The sequence below is a fragment of the Anas acuta genome, chromosome 27, assembly GCF_963932015.1.
Source record: "Anas acuta chromosome 27, bAnaAcu1.1, whole genome shotgun sequence".
Taxonomy (NCBI): domain Eukaryota; kingdom Metazoa; phylum Chordata; class Aves; order Anseriformes; family Anatidae; genus Anas; species Anas acuta.
In genome coordinates, this window is record NC_089005.1 from 4,165,523 (window position 1) to 4,181,048 (window position 15,526).

Below are 15,526 nucleotides of genomic sequence, written 5' to 3' on the forward strand. Positions count from 1 at the left end.
CTCCACTGGGGCCTCCCCTGGCACTGGGGGCCTCCAGGGGCCCCCACGGGCCCTGGCGGAGGTCTGGGTGTGGTGTGCTCCCACCCCAAATGCAAATAGGGCCAGCCCTGCCCCTATACAAATGGGGGGGGGGGGGAAAGGGGCTCCGCCACAGCCCCTGCAGCTGGTGGGGTGGGGCGAGAACTGCCTGGGGTGTCTGTCTGTCCTAAATTCAGGGGGCTGGGGTGTCTGTCTGTCCTAAATGTGTGGGTTCAGGGTGTCTGTCTGTCCTAAGTGTGTGGGTTTAGGGAGTCTGCCCTAAATATGAGGTTTGGGGTGTCCATCTGCCCTAACTACAAGGGCTCCAGGGTGTCTGTCTGTCCTAACCATGTGGCTTTGAGGGGTCCGTCTGTCCTGGCCGTGCAGGCTCCGAGGTTTGTCTGTCCGGGTGTGTCCGTGTGTCCCGGGCAGGCGGCTCGGGGCCGTGCACCTATCTCGGGATCTGTCCTGGGACCTGGGGCGTCCGCCTGTCTGCAGCGGGCGGTCCCGGTGTCTGTCCCCCCCCGTCCCTCTGTCCGTCCGCCCGTCCCCGCCCCCAGCGCTGCAACCCCCGCGGCCCCTTGCGTCAGGCCCCGCGGCCCGGCACAAGATGGCGGCGGCGGGAGGCGCCGGGCTGGGGCAGGGGGGAGTGTGGGGGGGAACCGGGGAAGGGCGGGGGCGGGGCGGGAGGGCGGGGGGCGAGGCCCCGGTGCGGCGGAGGGGCCCTGAGGGGAGGGGGGCGCCGGGGGGGCGCCGCGGGCCGCACAATGGCGGCGCCTGAGGCGCGCAAGATGGCGGCGCCCGGGAGGGGCCGTCCTCGCAGCCCGCCCGCCGCCGCCGCACTGCGCCTGCGCGGCCCCGCGCCGCTTCCCTCCTTCGGCGCTCTGCGCATGCGCCCCCCCGCGCCTCCCGCCGCCGGGCACAGCGGGCGGATCCATGAGGCCGCGGGGGGGGGGGGGGGAGCGCGCCGGGGGGAGCCGCTCGGTGCCCGCCGCGCCGCGGGGAGAGGGCACGGAGGGGCGCCCCGGTTTCGTTACACGCCGAGCTAGCGGCTCGCCTCCCCGCGGGCTGCTCGGGGCAACGGCACCGCTCGGGGCAGCGCTCGGCGTTACATAACCCGCCCCCCCCCGCCCGCCCCTCGTGGTCCCGCCTCCCTGCCCCGCGGCGCGGGCTGCGCACGCCATTGGACGGCGCCACCGGGAGGGGCGGGGCGAGGAGGGTATAAATAGAGGCGGGGCGGCGGGCGCCCTGCTCAGTCCGCCGCGGCCGCCGCAGCTGCTGCTCCCCTCGCTCCGCCCGCCGGCACCGCCCCGCGCTCTGCTCGCCGCCCGCCCGCCTCCCCGCCGCCATGAACGGGCAGCTCAACGGCTTCCACGAGGTGTTCATCGAGGAGGCACCTTCCTCTTCACCTCCGAGTCCGTGGGCGAGGGGCACCCAGGTGCGGGCCGCGCCGCGCCGGGCCGGGCCGGGCCGAGGCGGGCAGCGCGCAGGCGCGAGGCCGCTTCAGGGAGGGGAGGGGGAGAGGAGGAGGAGGAGGAGGATAAAAGGGGGGGGGGGTCGCGCGCGCGCCCGGCTCGGGGAGGGGAGGGGGGAGGCGATGACGCCACCGGGCGCGCGCGCAGTGTCGGGGCGGCGCGCGCCGCATTGCGGGCCCGGCGCGCACGTGGTTCCGCGTGGGGAGGGCGGGGGGGGGGGGGTGAGAAAAAAAAAGGGGGGGGGGGAAGGTTTTGTGCCCCCCCCCCCCCCCCGGTACCCCCTGTACCATCCCCGGGGTGACGCCGCCCCGGGGGGGGCCCGGCCGTGAGTCACCGCCGTGACTAAGCAGCTTCCGGGCTGCCCCGAGCACCGGGCGGACCCCGGTGTGTGCCCCCCCCAACCCCCCCCCCCCCCACCGGGATGTGCCCCCCCCCCAGCCTCATTCCGCCTCCACCCCGCTCTTTCGGCATCCCCCCGGGCTGCCCCCGGTGCCCTCCCTTTGTGCTCTCCGTTTTCGGGCACATGCTGGGGAGCAGCCACGGGCAGCTCTGCCCCCCCGCCCCCCCCCAGATCCTGTTGTCGTCGTTTTCCATCCCCCCCCCCCTCCACCCCCCCGCAGCCACCCTCGTGCTCCTTTACCAGCCCCGCACCGGAGCTGCCGGGGCCGTCACGTGCCAGCAGCGGGGGCGATGAAGCAAGGCGGGTGCGAGGCACGCGTGCCCCCCCCCCCCTTATCGCCCCGCGGGTGAAGGTCCGGCCCGCTGCCCTTTCACCCCGGGCAGGGGCGAGGGGAGCCTCCTGCAGCCCCCTCCCCGCTGCGGCGCGGCGCTGGCCTCTCCTCCTCTCCTAAATCCGCCCCGAAAGGTCGCCGCCAAGGACGGTGAAGCTGCCTGCTTGCTGTGGGGCCCTTGGGACGCCCTGCAAGGAAAGTGGGGGCTCCTGGCCCCAAATACAGCATCCTGGGCGCTGGGGGGGGAGCTGGACAGCCACTGGGCACACCTGGGGGCAGCCGCAGGCACGGAGAACCCATTGAGAGCAGCCCGTGGGGCAGGATTAGGGCTGCCAGGGCGGTGCTGCCTGGCCCAGCGGTGCCATTTCCTTCTGGGCAGTGCTGTAGGTGGCTGAACCTAAGCCCTGACCCAATGTAACTCGAGCTCCGAGGGTTTAATGGGCAAATGCCTGAATTCCACGCTAATAACCCGCGGCGGGGACAAGGAGAACGCTGTGTTCGGCGGCTTAATGGGAGGCCCGTGCCCAGCTTAGGGTGGTGGAAGCTGCGGCAGGAAGGGCCGCGCCGCGCTGACGGCCCCGTGCCTTCCCCCAGATAAGATCTGCGACCAGATCAGCGATGCCGTGCTGGACGCGCACCTCAAGCAGGACCCCGACGCCAAGGTGGCCTGCGGTGAGTCAGTGCCCGCCCGGGGAGGCAGCGCAGGGTGGGCAGGGCCGGGGCTGACCTCCCCTCCCCTCCCTTCCTCTTCCTTTCCCCGCAGAAACGGTTGCGAAGACCGGGATGATCCTGCTGGCAGGAGAGATCACCTCCCGAGCTGCCGTGGACTACCAGAAGGTGGTTCGGGACACGATCCGGCACATCGGCTACGACGACTCCTCCAAAGGTGCGTGCTGGGGATGTTCCCTCGCAGCCGGCGGTGCCAACGGCCCCGCTCAAACGTTTTTTTTTTTTCCCCTCCCCTCAGGCTTCGACTACAAGACGTGCAACGTGCTGGTGGCCCTGGAGCAGCAGTCCCCGGACATCGCTCAGGGCGTCCACCTGGACCGCAGCGAGGAGGACATCGGGGCCGGCGACCAGGTGAGGCTCGGGGCCGCCTCCTGCCGCCCGCGCTGAGCCGGGGGCGCCGAGCTGGAGCACGCCTCTCCCGCAGGGGCTGATGTTCGGGTACGCCACGGACGAGACGGAGGAGTGCATGCCCCTCACCATCGTGCTGGCCCACAAGCTGAACGCCAAGCTGGCCGAGCTGCGGCGCAACGGCACCCTGCCCTGGCTGCGCCCCGACTCCAAGACGCAGGTCAGGGCCCTACGACGGCCCCGCTGCGGCCGGCCCCGCGGCGCTGCCTCTCTGGGGGACCTTTGGGGCCGCTCCGCATCCCCTGAGGCTCCGGCGTCTGTGGCAGGTGACGGTTCAGTACATGCAGGACCGCGGCGCCGTCATCCCCATCCGCGTGCACACCATCGTCATCTCGGTGCAGCACGACGAGGAGGTGTGCCTGGACGAGATGCGCGACGCCCTGAAGGAGAAGGTGATCAAAGCCGTGGTGCCAGCCAAGTACCTGGACGACGACACCATCTACCACCTGCAGCCCAGCGGCCGCTTCGTCATCGGCGGCCCCCAGGTACGGCAGCGTCCCAGGGGGGGTCACCTCGCCCCACGCCGACGCGGCGCCGTGCCGGTGACACCGCTGTCCCCCGCAGGGTGACGCCGGCCTCACCGGCCGCAAGATCATCGTGGACACCTACGGGGGCTGGGGGGCCCACGGCGGCGGCGCCTTCTCCGGGAAGGACTACACCAAGGTGGATCGCTCGGCCGCCTACGCCGCGCGCTGGGTGGCCAAGTCCCTGATCAAGGCCGGGCTGTGCCGCAGGGTGCTGGTGCAGGTGGGTGCCACCACAGCCCCGTGCCCCGGGAAAAGGCTCCTGGTGCTGCCCGGGCCTTGATTCCCATCCTTTTGTCCCCCCCCCTCAGGTCTCCTACGCCATCGGCGTGTCCCACCCGCTCTCCATCTCCATCTTCCACTACGGCACGTCCCAGAAGAGCGAGCGGGAGCTGCTGGAGATCGTCAAGAAGAACTTCGACCTCCGCCCCGGGGTGATCGTCAGGTAACGCGCGGGCAGCGGGCACTGCAGGGTGGGCTGGGGGGGGGCGGCAGGGCGGGTGGCGTTGCACCGAGCGCGCGCGGTCCCCTCCGAGAGCGGCTCCGAGCGGCGCGGCCGCGGGTGCCCGAGCAGAATTGGAGCCGGCTGCCTCGCGGGCACCGCCTCGTGCCGTCGGCGCCGCCTCTTCCGCACCTGGAAAACGGCCGAGGTAAAGGGCCAGGAGCAGCCTTTGGGCTGGGACACGAGCCGCCTCAGCCGGAGGATAAGTGCTTTTTCGGGCGGACCGGGTGCTGCTGAGGGGTAAGTATCCGGCGGCCGCTGAGCGCCGCGCGCTTGCAGCTTCTCCGCCTTGTTGGGGGCGGCCGGGGGAAGCTGCAACCGCCCCGGGGCAGGGGGAGCAGGACAGGGCAGGCGGCGCCCGGCCCCGCAGGCAGGGAGGTGTGAGCGTGGCGGTGCCTGGACCTCTGACTGAGCGCGGGACTTGTATATTCCAGGGATCTGGATCTGAAGAAGCCCATTTATCAGAGGACTGCAGCCTATGGCCACTTTGGTAGGGACAGTTTCCCCTGGGAAGTTCCCAAAAAGCTAAAGTACTAAAAAAAAAATAAGTGTTAGGCTTTTTTCCCCACTCCTGTTGGCGTAGGCTACAGAGAAGCTTTCAGGCTCTGGGGGAAAGAGCTCCTCTGCCCTCAGCTCTCCTGTCCTCCCTCTGCTCTCGCCCACCGCTGTCTGTCGCCAGGATTTCGGTTGCGTGGGGACCACACGCGGCCTCGTGCCTCTCCCCGGGCCCCCCCCGGCCCGCGGGGGCGAGCCCCCTGCCCGCCCCACGGCCGCCGTGCCCCCCCCTCCTTTGGCTTCTTTTTAATCTCGTGACGTCTGAGCTCCGAGACGGTGCCCCCCAAACTCTCGCTGTCCCACGGGGGCTTCCCCGCGCCCCCCAGTCCCGCTGGGACCTCGCTGGTGCTGGTTTTGTTCTTAACCGGATTTTAACCTCTCTGCTCCCACCTCTTTCTCTCTTTCCCTCTCGGAGGACGTACGTGACACGGGGCTGGGGGGGGGGGGGACAGGACAGGCGTTAAAGCCGAGCCCACCCCCGTCCCACGTGCGGGTTTGGTACCAGAGGAAATTTTGTCTTTCTTTCCTTTTTTTCCTTTTTCCTTTTCTTTATAAGAAAGCTGAAGTTGAACCCACAACTGCACAACCCCCTCCTCCCGCCCGAGCTCTGCGCTGGGGGGGCTCGGCCGAGCTTTTTTTGGGGGTGGGGGAGGAAATAGGCCCTTCATACTTGAACGTTTTTCTAGTGGTGTATTTATTGTGTGCTGAGGCGCGGGGCGTGAGTACAGAGAAGCCCCCGGGCTCAGACGGCAGCTCTTGATTTTCCTGAAAGCCCCCCCTGCACCCCGACCCCGCCTTTCCCCCACCCCGGGGAGGCCGCTACGGCCTCCGAAACGGGGTGAAAAAGGGGGGGTTTGGGTCGTGCTGGGGGAGATGGATGGGGGCAGGCAGCTTGGGGCGGCTGCCCCCGGGAGCGCGGCGCATTTGGCCGGTGTGGTACAGAGAAGCCGGCTTGTTTACCTGCCCGCCCCGGGGCCCGCGCCCCAGCTCCTGCCTTAGTGGGGTGGGGGTGGGTTGGGGGGGGGCTTTCTCTCTTTTTCTCTCTCTCTTTTTTTTTTTTTTTTGTTTTTTTTTTTTCCTCTCTTCATATTTTTTCTGGAGGTTTTATTACATTTGTTTCAATTTCACCGATTCCAAAAAAAGAACACGAAAAACCGACTCAATAAAACTGCTAGGTTCTACCTCCCTGCCTCAGCCTCTGCCTGCGGGGGGGGGGATGGAAAAAAAGCATGCAAAAAGGGGTGAGTTTAAAAAAGGAGACTTTATTGGGGGCGCTCAGAGCTCGGGGGACGCCTGCCCCTCGCCCTCGGGCCGCGTCCCCTCCTCTTCCTCGCCACGCCAGTTGGCGAAGGCCACCTCCTGCGCCAGCTGCTCCAGGGGCGGCCGGCCCAGCGCCAGGTTGCGCAGGGAGATGAGGGTCATCAGCGCGCTGCGGGGGGCAGAAAGAATCAAGGCGGCGGGGTTGACACAAAAAAAAAAAACACCAAAAAGCCTGATTTGGGGGCTCACCTGCGCCGGAAGAGGTAGTATTTCTTGCGGAGGAAGCGGTGGAGGCGCTGGCCCAGGCTGGCCTCCCGCCGCCGCCCCAGCTCCTCCAGGCGCCGCTGCCGCCGCAGGAACGCGGCCACCACCGGGTCGCTCGGGGTCCCTGCCGCCAGCGGCTCCCCCAGGATGGGCCGCAGCTCGGGGGGCAGCGGCTCCGTCTCTGCGGGGGGCGAGGGGCGCGGTTTGGGGGTGCACGTGGAGTTTTAGGGGGCTCCCCTCCCCAAGTGTGTGGGATGCAGGGCTCAGTTTTGGGGCCTGTGAGGATCCAGGGGGGCTCCCTGCCCTGGTTTAGGGGGACGTGGGGCTCAGTTTTGGGGTCTGTGAGGATTTGGGGGGTTCCCCACCCAGGTTTTTTGGGGGGGCCAGGGCTCACCGGTGCCGTTCTGCACCCGCTCTCGCAGCTCCTGCAGCCGCGTCAGGTTCTTCTCCAGCGCCAGCGCCGTGGTGTTGACGTAGGTGTACATGTAGCAGGAGGGCTCCGGAGACACCGTGTGCACCTTGTGGTACTCCCCGGGGGGCACCTTCCAAGGGGGGGGCACAGCATGGGGCCTTCAGCCCCCCCAGCACCCCCTGGACCCCTCCCCACTCACCTGCAGCCCCTCGCCCTCCCGCAGGCTGTGGTTGCGGCGCTGCTCCACCAGCTCCACCAGCACCTCTCCGCGCAGCACCCGCAGGCTGGTGTTGCCTAAATCCTCGCTGACGAAGTTCTCCAAGTGCAAGCCTGCGCCCCGCCAGGTTTGGGTTAAGCTGCTTGGGGAGGGGGGCTCAAGACCACCCCGCCCTGCTCCCCGTGCCCTCACCGGGGAAATCGGCGATGAAGACGACGTCCGTGTGTGCGTCCAGGCTGCTCTCCAGCTCCTGCAGCCGCTCGCGCCACGGCGACAGCTCCAGCAGCAGCGGCAGCAGCCAGGGCGTGCGGCGCCACGGGGACCACTCGGCGCGCACCAGGTCCACCCGCGGGTCCACCAGCCTGCGGCACGGCACTGTCAGAGCCCCCCAAACCCCATGAAGTGTCCCCCACACACACCCCAAATCCTCGGCTCCCACCTCTGCTGGAAGCGCTCGTTGATGGAGACCCAGATGTCGAAGTAGAGCTGTGGCTGGGAGATGTTGTAGCGCGGCAGGATGGCGCTGAGGCACGTCGAGTACTGCTTCAGCATGTCCGCGTGGTCCTTCCAGCGCCGGCTCTGCGTGAACACCTTCTCGGGGACCCCCCCCAAAAAACAAAATCACTGTCTGCCCCCCCACACCCTCCCTTTTACCTACCCCCGGAGCCCGCCGCTCACCCCCGGCTTGAGGTAGCCCACCTCCCCGGTGAGCCCGTCGCGGTACGTGATCTTGACGTGCTGGTGGAAGCGCGAGTGCACCATCATGTCCCACGAGTAGCCGTACAGCCGTTGGTCCAGTTGTTGTAGCCCTGGGGGGGCAAGGGGGGGGCAGAAGGGGTCGGTGTGTGACCCACAGCAGTGTCCCCATACCCCTACCTGCCCCCCCCCAGCAGTGTCCCTCTTCCCCTATGTGTCCCCAAGAAATGTCCCCTTACCCTTATGTGCCCCCCAGCAATGTCCCCATACCCTATGTGCCCCCCCCACTGTCCCTGTGCCCTTATATCCCCCCCAACACTGTCCCCATACCCCTGTGCCCCCCACCAGTGTCCCCACACCCCCCAGCAGTGTCCCTGTCCCCCTAATTCCCCCCCCAGCACCGTCCCCGTGCCCCCCACCAGTCCCCCCACACCCCCCGCCACCCCCAGCATCACTCCCACATGCCCCCAAGCAATGCCCCCCATGCCCCCCCCAACACTCCCCCTTTACCAAAACCCCCCAAAACCCCCCAAAACGCCCCCAAATCGCCCCCACCTGGGTGATGAAGTGGGAGTAGGGCAGGAAGAGCTGCTCCGCCACGTAGAGCAGCGTGAAGGCGGCCGCCAGGTGCTGCCGGAGACAAAGCCCCCCCTGCGCCCCCCCCGGCACCCCCTTCCCCATAATGACAATCAGGGCTGCGCCGGGGGGGCTCAGTGCTGGGCAGCCCCCCCCGAAGCCACCGCGGGCAGCGGGCGCAGAGGCGCCGGGGCCAGCTGGCGTCGCAGAAGAGCCCGCTGCTGGCCAGCATGGTGTAGGAGAACATGCCTGGGGGGGGGCAGGACGCATTATTAGGGACCCCCCCCGACCCCCCCAGGCCGTCCCCGGGGTGCTGCCCCCCCCCCCTCCATCCCCCCCCTCACCGATGCTGAAGAGCTGCGAGTTCATGCAGTGGAAGTAGGTGACGAAGACGAGGGCGAGCGGCCGCGTGGCGTCGAAGAAGAGCAAGAAGCCGGCGGAGAGGTCGAGCGCCAGCCCCCCGCCGTGCACCACCAGCAGGCTGGTCATCTCCTCCGACAGCACCAGCCTGCCGGGATGTCATTGTCACCGCCGTTGTCACCCCAAACTCCCCTCAGTCCCCCCCCTCCCCGGTGCCCCCCGCTCACCGAAAGGGTGCGAAGAGCCAGTGGCGCCCCAGGGAGCTCATGGAGTAGCCGCCCACCCAGTCGGCGTCCAGCTTCTTCAGCCCCGCGATGAAGTAGACGATGAAGATCTGCGGGGGGGGTGGTGAGGATGTTGGGGGGGAGGTGACACGCACAGGGATGTCCCCCTGTCACCTGTGACCCCCCCCCCCCCGGCACCCACCCACCTGGGCGCGCAGCAGGGTGTAGTTCCACAGCGGCACGTGGGCATTGCGCTTCTGCGGGCGCAGGAGGCCATCGATGGACCTGCGGGGGGGGGGGACAGGGGACACCACCACGGGGACACCGGGGCTTGTGTCACCATGGGAGGACCCCGAGCCATGGGGATACCCGGGTTTGTGTCAGCTGTTTGGGTCCCCTGAGCCATGGGGACACGGGTTTGTGTCACCCGTTAGGGGACCCTGAGCCATGGGGAACCACGGGGACACCGGGGTTTGTGTCACCCTGGGGGGACCCCAAACCACAGGGAACCATGGGGACACCGCGCTTTGTGTCACCCGTTAGGGGACCCTGTCCCCAAGGTGACACCAGGGCTTGTGCCACCCCTTAGGGTCCCCTAACCATAGGGACCCTGATGTCCCAGGGGAACACCAGAGCCCACCCCACCCCCCTGGGGACACCGAGACCAGTGCCACCCCCCTGTCCCCCCCCGTGTCCCCAAGTGTCCCCAAGTGTCCCCGTGCCCACCAGTAGCGGTCGGCGCCCACCAGGGCGAGCTGGAAGGCCAGCAGCCCGTAGAGGTAGGAGTGGTTGTTCCACGTCGTCTTGTCCAGCAGCAGCAGGTACCAGTAGGGCCCCAGGAAGGCCAGCGTGCTCAGCCGGTAGCAGAACCCCACCATGATGCCCAGCGCGCCTGTTGTCACCCGTTGTCACCCCCCTGTCACCCGCTGTCACCCCCCTGTCACCCCCCGTCACCGCCTGTCCCCCTTGCAGCCACAGCACCCGGCCCCATCCTGCCCCGGCACACGCTCCCCGTGGGGTCCTGTGGCACTCAGCCCCATTGTCCCCCTGTCCCCATTGTCCCCCTGTCCCCATTGTCCCCCTGTCCCCATTGTCCCCCATCGTGGTGGCCGCCCTCATGAGCGCTGTGCCCATCCCGGTGCCGCCCAGCTCTTGCCGTGTCCCGGTGTCCCCATGTCCCTGTCCCCAGCACGGTGGCCATCCACCCCCATGTGCCCCGTGCTTGTCCCCATCCCACCCCGATCCACGTCCCCATGTCCTGAAGCACCCAGCCCCGTGTCCCTGTATCCCCCCCGATGTCCCCATGTCCCCACATCCTGATGTCCCTGTGTCCCCATGTCCCCATGTCCCTGTGTCCTGATGTGCCCATCCCCATGTCCCTATATCCCCCCCATGTCCCGATGTCCCCATGTCCCCAGGCCCCTCTGTCCCCGTGCCTCCACGTCCCCGTGTCCTGCTGTCCCCACCCTCACGTCCCCATGCACTTTTGTCCCGATGTCCCTGCGTCCTGCTGTCCCCACCCCCATGTCCCAATGTCCCTGTGTCCCCATGCCCTATGGTCCCTGTCTCCTGATGTCCCTGTCCTCGTGTCCCCATGTCATGCTGTCCCTGTGTCCCCCTGCTCCATGTCTGGATGTCCCTGTCCCTGTGCCCCATGTCCCTGCCTCCTGCTGTCCCCGTCCCCATCTCCTCGTCCTACTGTCTCCATGTCCCCATATCCTGATGTCCCTGCCTCCTGCTGTCCCCATGTTCCCCTGTCCTGCTGTCCCCGTGTCCCCATGCCCTGCGTCCTGCTGTCCCCATGCCCTATGCTCCTGTCCCCCTGTCCTGCTCTCCCTGTCCCCGTGTCCCCATGTCCCTGTCCCCATGTCCCCATCCCCGTCCCCATGTCCCCGTCCCCGTGTCCCTGTCCCCATGTCCCCATCCCCATCCCCGTGTCCCCGTCCCCATGTCCCCGTCCCCGTGTCCCTGTCCCCATGTCCCTGTCCCCATGTCCCCGTCCCCGTCCCCGTGCCCCGTACCCAGCAGCATGACGCCGTACACCAGGTACATCCAGTCGAGCGGCAGCGGCCGCAGGCCGGGCAGCAGCGGGAAGCGGCAAACCTCCAGCCCGTCCAGGTACCGGTGATCCAAGCGCGCCAAGCCCCGCTCCTGCGGCACGTCCAGCGCCATCAGCAGCCCTGGGGGGCGCGGCGGGGACACCGTGAGCCACCGGGGGGGGGGGGGGGCGCCCACCGGGGGGGTCCCGCTCCCGGTGTCACCGCTCACCGAAAGCCGCCCGGAAGGCCCCGAGGGCGGCGGGGTCGCGGGGGCGATGCAGCAGCCGCACGAGGCGCCCCCAGCTCGCCAAATCCCGGGGCTCGAAGCCCAGCAGGCGCCGGGCACGGCCCGGGGGGTGCCCACCGGGGGGGTCCCCGCAAGGCACCGGGGGCTCCTCCGGTGCCGCCGCCGCCGTCTCCTCCGCCCCGCGTCCCGCTCGCCGCCGCCGGGCTGGGCCTGGAGGGGCAGAGGTCAAAGGGCAGGGGTCAGGGGGTCAGGGGGGTGCTGGGGGTCTCCCGTCGCCCCCCCCGGTGCCGCCCGGTGCCCGCACCCATCGCCGCCGCCGCCGCCACCGCCGCCGCCATGGCCGGTGCCCGCCCCCCCCCCGCCACGTCACCGCCACCGAAACGCCCGGTGGCCAATGGGGAGCGAGGGGGGGGCGAGGCCAGGCCCCGCCCCCTGACCTTTGACCCCATGACCTCTGACCCCGCTGCGGTCACTTTCCCCTCCCCCCCCTCCCCCCCCCCGCTCGCTGCCCCCCCCCAGGCTCTCCCCAGCCCCGTGACCTCTGACCCCACGCCCCCCGCCCCCCACCCAACCCCCCCCTCTGACCCCTGCCCCCCCCTCCGTGACCTCTGACCCTTGACCCCTGCCGCTCCCCCCTCCCCTTCACCCCACGGTGACCCCCAGGGGCTCCCTGACCCCGCCCCCCGGGCCTGGCCACGCCCCTTTTGTGTTGGCCCCGCCCCCTTTGACCCCGCCCCCCCCCCTGACCCCCCCCCCGCGCCCCCGCCCCTGCCCCGGGCGGTGCCGCCGCCGCCGCTCCCGGAAGCCCCGGGCGGGAACGGGACCGGCACCGGGAGCGGCACCGGGCAGCGGCTGCGGCCATGGTGAGGGGGGGGGCGCGGGGGGGGGCCGGCACCGGACCGGGATTGGGATCGGGATTGGGATCGGGACCGGGAAATGGGGAAATTAATGGGGAAGTGCCCCGGGGCCGTTGGGCTGCGGCTGCCACCGGGGGGCGGGGCTGGGGGCCCCGTGGGGTGCCTCTGGGGGGGGCCCTGGGGGGGTCTGGGGGGGTTTGGGGGGGTCTAGGGGGGCTTGGGGGGGTGTATGGGGGGAGCTATAGGGCACCTGTGGGAGCTTGGGGGGCACCTATGGGGGCTTAAAGGGTGCGGGGGGGGGGCTATAGGGCACCTATGGGGGCTTGGGGGGTGTATGGGGGGGCTACAGGGCACCTATGGGGGCTTAAAGGGTGCGGGGGGGGGACTATAGGGCACCTGTGAGGGCTTGAGGAGCACCTATGGGGGCTTGGGGGGGTGTGGGGGGGGGGCTATAGGGCACTTACGAGTGCTTGAGGGGGTTTATGGGGGGGTTATAAGGCTCTGGGTGCTCGGGGGGTACCTATGGGTGCATGGGGGGGGCTATAGGGGGGCTATAGGGCACCTATGGGGGCTTGTGAGGGTGTTTTGGGTGCCTATGGGTGCTTTGGGGATACCAGTGGGGGTTATGGAGCACCTATGGGTGCTTGTGGGGTGTATGGGGGGGCTATAGGGCACTTATGGGTGCTTGAGGGGGTGTATGGGGGGGTTATAGGGCACCTCTGGGTGTTTGGGGGGTGTATGGGGTGCCTATGGGTGCTTGGGGGGGTACCTGTGAGGGTTGTAGGGCACCTATGGGTGCCTGTGGGGTATATGGGGTGCCTGTGGGGGGTTATGGGGTACCTGTGGGTGCTTGGAGGGGGTTCTATGAGGCGCATATGGGGTGCGTGGGGGGGGTTATGGGACACTTATTGGTGCTTGGGGGGGTTTATGGGGCCCCTATGGGGTGCCCAAGGGGTTACGGGGAGCTTGTGGGGTGCCTGGGGGGTGTTCAGAGCCCCAGTGGGGTGCTGGGGGGGGGCGCTTGGGGTGGGCACGGGGCACCCAGGGGGGGTGCCCCCCACCCACCGAGGCGGTGCCGGGTGCAGGCGGACGCCCCGGGGGGCAGCGAGCGCGTGCGGGACCTGCAGCGGGAGGTGGAGGGGGTGAAGAGCATCATGAGCCAGAACGTGGAGCGCATCCTGGCGCGGGGGGAGAACCTCGAGCACCTCCGCAACAAGACCGAGGACCTGGAGGCCACGGTGCGGGGACACCGGGGACATCGCGGGGACATCGCGGGGACATCGCGGGGACACGTGTCTGTAGGGGCAGGGGGGGGTTCCAGGGGCCCTATGTGGCCACGCGGTCCCCAAGGTGGCACCGGGACCCCAGGTGGGGTGGGCGCGTGGGACCTGGGGTGCCCCCGGTGTGGCACCGCGTCCCCAAGGGTCCCCAAGGTGGCACCAGGTCCCGGAGGTGGCACTGTGTCCCCAAGGGTCCCCAAGGTGGCACCAAGGTCTCCGAGGGGTCCCAGATGTGTCTGGGGCAACTGGGTCCCGAAGGGGGCACCAGGTCCCCAGATGCGGGCCGTGAGGTCCTCAAGGTGGCACTGGGTCCCCATGGGATCCCTAAATGTGTGGGACCGGGTCCCCAAGGTGACACCGGGTCCCCAAAAGGTCCTTAAAATTGGGGCAGTGGGGTCCCCACAGGTGACATCAGGTCCCCAGGGGGTCCTTAGAATTGGGGCACTGGGTCCCTAAGGTGACACCGGGTCCCCAGGGGGGTCATTGGATATGGGACATCAGGTCCCCAGGGTGACACCAGGTCCCCAGGGGCTCCTTAGATGTGGGGCACCAGGTCCCCAAGGGGTCCTAGATGGGGGGTACTGGGTCCCCAAGGTGACAGCGGGTCCCCAGGGGGTCCTTAGAATTGGGGCACTGGGTCCCCTGGGGGTCCCAGGTGTGGGACATCGGGTCCCTAAGGTGACACTGGGTCCCCAAGGGGTCCCAGATATAGGGTCCCAGGTCCCCAAAGGGTCCCAGTTATAGGGTCCCAGGTCCCCAGGGGGTCCCAGGTGTGGGACATCGGGTCCCCAGGGTGACACTGTGTCCCCAAGAGGTCCCAGTTATAGGGTCCTAAGTCCCCAAGGGGTCCCAGCTGTGGGGCACGGGGTCCCCAGGGTGACTCTGGCTCCCCGAGAGGTTTCGGGTGCGGGGTCCCTGTGGTGGCAGCGGGGTCCCCAGGAGGGTGTAGGGTCCCCAGGTGGGTGCAGGGTCCCCCCGGTGCCCCCCCTGACCCCCCCCCGTCCCCGCAGTCGGAGCACTTCAAGACGACGTCGCAGAAGATGGCGCGCAAGTACTGGTGGAAGAACACGAAGCTGCTCCTCATCCTCGGGCTGCTGGGCGCCATCATCCTCATCCTCATCATCCTCCTGGCCGCGGGCGTCATCCCCACATAGGGGACCCCCCCCCCACAACCCCCCCCACACCCCCTTTCCCCCAGCCCCCCCAGCCTGGGGACCACCCCCCCCCAAGATGCAGCGGCCCCATAAAGGCGGTGCCGTGGAGCTGTGTGGCCGTGTGTGGGACACGGGGGGGGGGGGACACTGGGGGGGGGGGGGGACACGGGGGGGGGACACGAGGGGGGGGGACACGGGGGGAGCGGTGCCAGGCGGGTGCCTGGCGCCTGGGGACAAAAGGCGCCGTGTGACACCCGGGGGGGGGCCGCGGCTGGGGGGGGACCCGCGCCTTGGGGGGGCTCCTGGGGTGTCCATGGGTTGGGAGGGAGTTCTGGAGGGACCCCACAATTTGGGGGGGGGTCGTGGTGGGACCCAGGGCTTGGGGGGGTTCAGGGGGGACCCCACACTTTGGGGGGGGGGCCTGGGGGACTCATGGCCTGAGGGGGGGAGGACACAGGGCTTGGGGGGGGTCTTGGGGGACCCATGGGTTTGGGGACGGTGCTGGAGGGATCCCACACTTTGGGGGGGTCTTGGTGGGACCCAGGGTTTGGGAGGGTTCGGGGGGACCCCACATTTTGGGGGGGGCCTGGGGGATCCACGTTTTAGGGGGGGGCCCTAGGGGACCCATGGGTTGGGGGGTCCTGGGGGGGATCCACACTTTGGGGGGGGTCCTGGTGGGACCCATGGTTTGGGGGTTTCTGGGGGGACACCACACTTTAGGGGGGGTCCTGGGGGGGATCCATGGCTTTGGGGGGAGTTCTGGAGGGACCCCACAATTTGGGGGGGTCCTGGTGGGACCCATGCTTTTTTTGGGGGGGGGGTTCTGGGAGGACGCCACCCTTTGGGGTCTCCTGGTGGGGGGGGGGGGGGAGGGCTGACACTTTGGGGGGGGGCTCTGTGGGGAACCCAGGGCTTGAGGGGAGGTCCCGGGGGGGGGGACCCCCGCCTACTTATGGGGTTGGGGGGGGGCGGTCCCATAGCCGTGGGGTTACGGGGAC

At 69.2% G+C, this 15,526-nt stretch overlaps 4 protein-coding genes across 7 annotated transcripts in view; 3 read left to right on the plus strand and 1 right to left on the minus strand.

Moving 5' to 3' along the window:
• Positions 1-15,526, plus strand: part of MRPS24 (mitochondrial ribosomal protein S24) — an 83,624-nt gene that overhangs the window by 12,633 nt on the left and 55,465 nt on the right. The gene's annotated exons all lie outside the window — the stretch shown is intronic.
• MAT2A (methionine adenosyltransferase 2A) lies at positions 1,270-6,123 on the plus strand. The gene is given in 10 exon segments (XM_068662406.1): positions 1,270-1,409; positions 1,412-1,456; positions 2,819-2,896; positions 2,988-3,110; positions 3,192-3,304; positions 3,378-3,521; positions 3,628-3,846; positions 3,926-4,108; positions 4,197-4,330; positions 4,822-6,123. Coding segments are annotated over 10 exon segments (1,185 nt in total). The 5' UTR covers positions 1,270-1,366; the 3' UTR covers positions 4,925-6,123.
• GGCX (gamma-glutamyl carboxylase) lies at positions 6,185-11,686 on the minus strand. Its single transcript, XM_068662398.1, is given in 17 exon segments — positions 6,185-6,371; positions 6,452-6,647; positions 6,861-7,008; positions 7,078-7,208; positions 7,288-7,457; positions 7,535-7,686; positions 7,774-7,880; positions 7,883-7,904; positions 8,347-8,470; positions 8,472-8,616; positions 8,712-8,875; positions 8,955-9,061; positions 9,158-9,236; positions 9,678-9,843; positions 10,973-11,131; positions 11,220-11,447; positions 11,542-11,686. Coding segments are annotated over 17 exon segments (2,397 nt in total). The 3' UTR covers positions 6,185-6,217.
• Positions 11,944-15,526, plus strand: part of VAMP8 (vesicle associated membrane protein 8) — a 95,558-nt gene continuing 91,975 nt past the window's right edge. For 2 of the 3 annotated variants that reach the window (XM_068662428.1, XM_068662430.1), the window contains exons 1-3: positions 11,944-12,100; positions 13,180-13,332; positions 14,385-14,541. In XM_068662428.1, coding sequence (XP_068518529.1) covers positions 12,098-12,100; positions 13,180-13,332; positions 14,385-14,528 — 300 coding nt within the window. In that variant the 5' untranslated portion in view covers positions 11,944-12,097 and the 3' untranslated portion in view covers positions 14,529-14,541. Of the gene's footprint in view, positions 12,101-13,179; positions 13,333-14,384; positions 14,637-15,526 lie in introns of those variants that run through there. The other variant, XM_068662427.1, reaches the window with a different exon arrangement.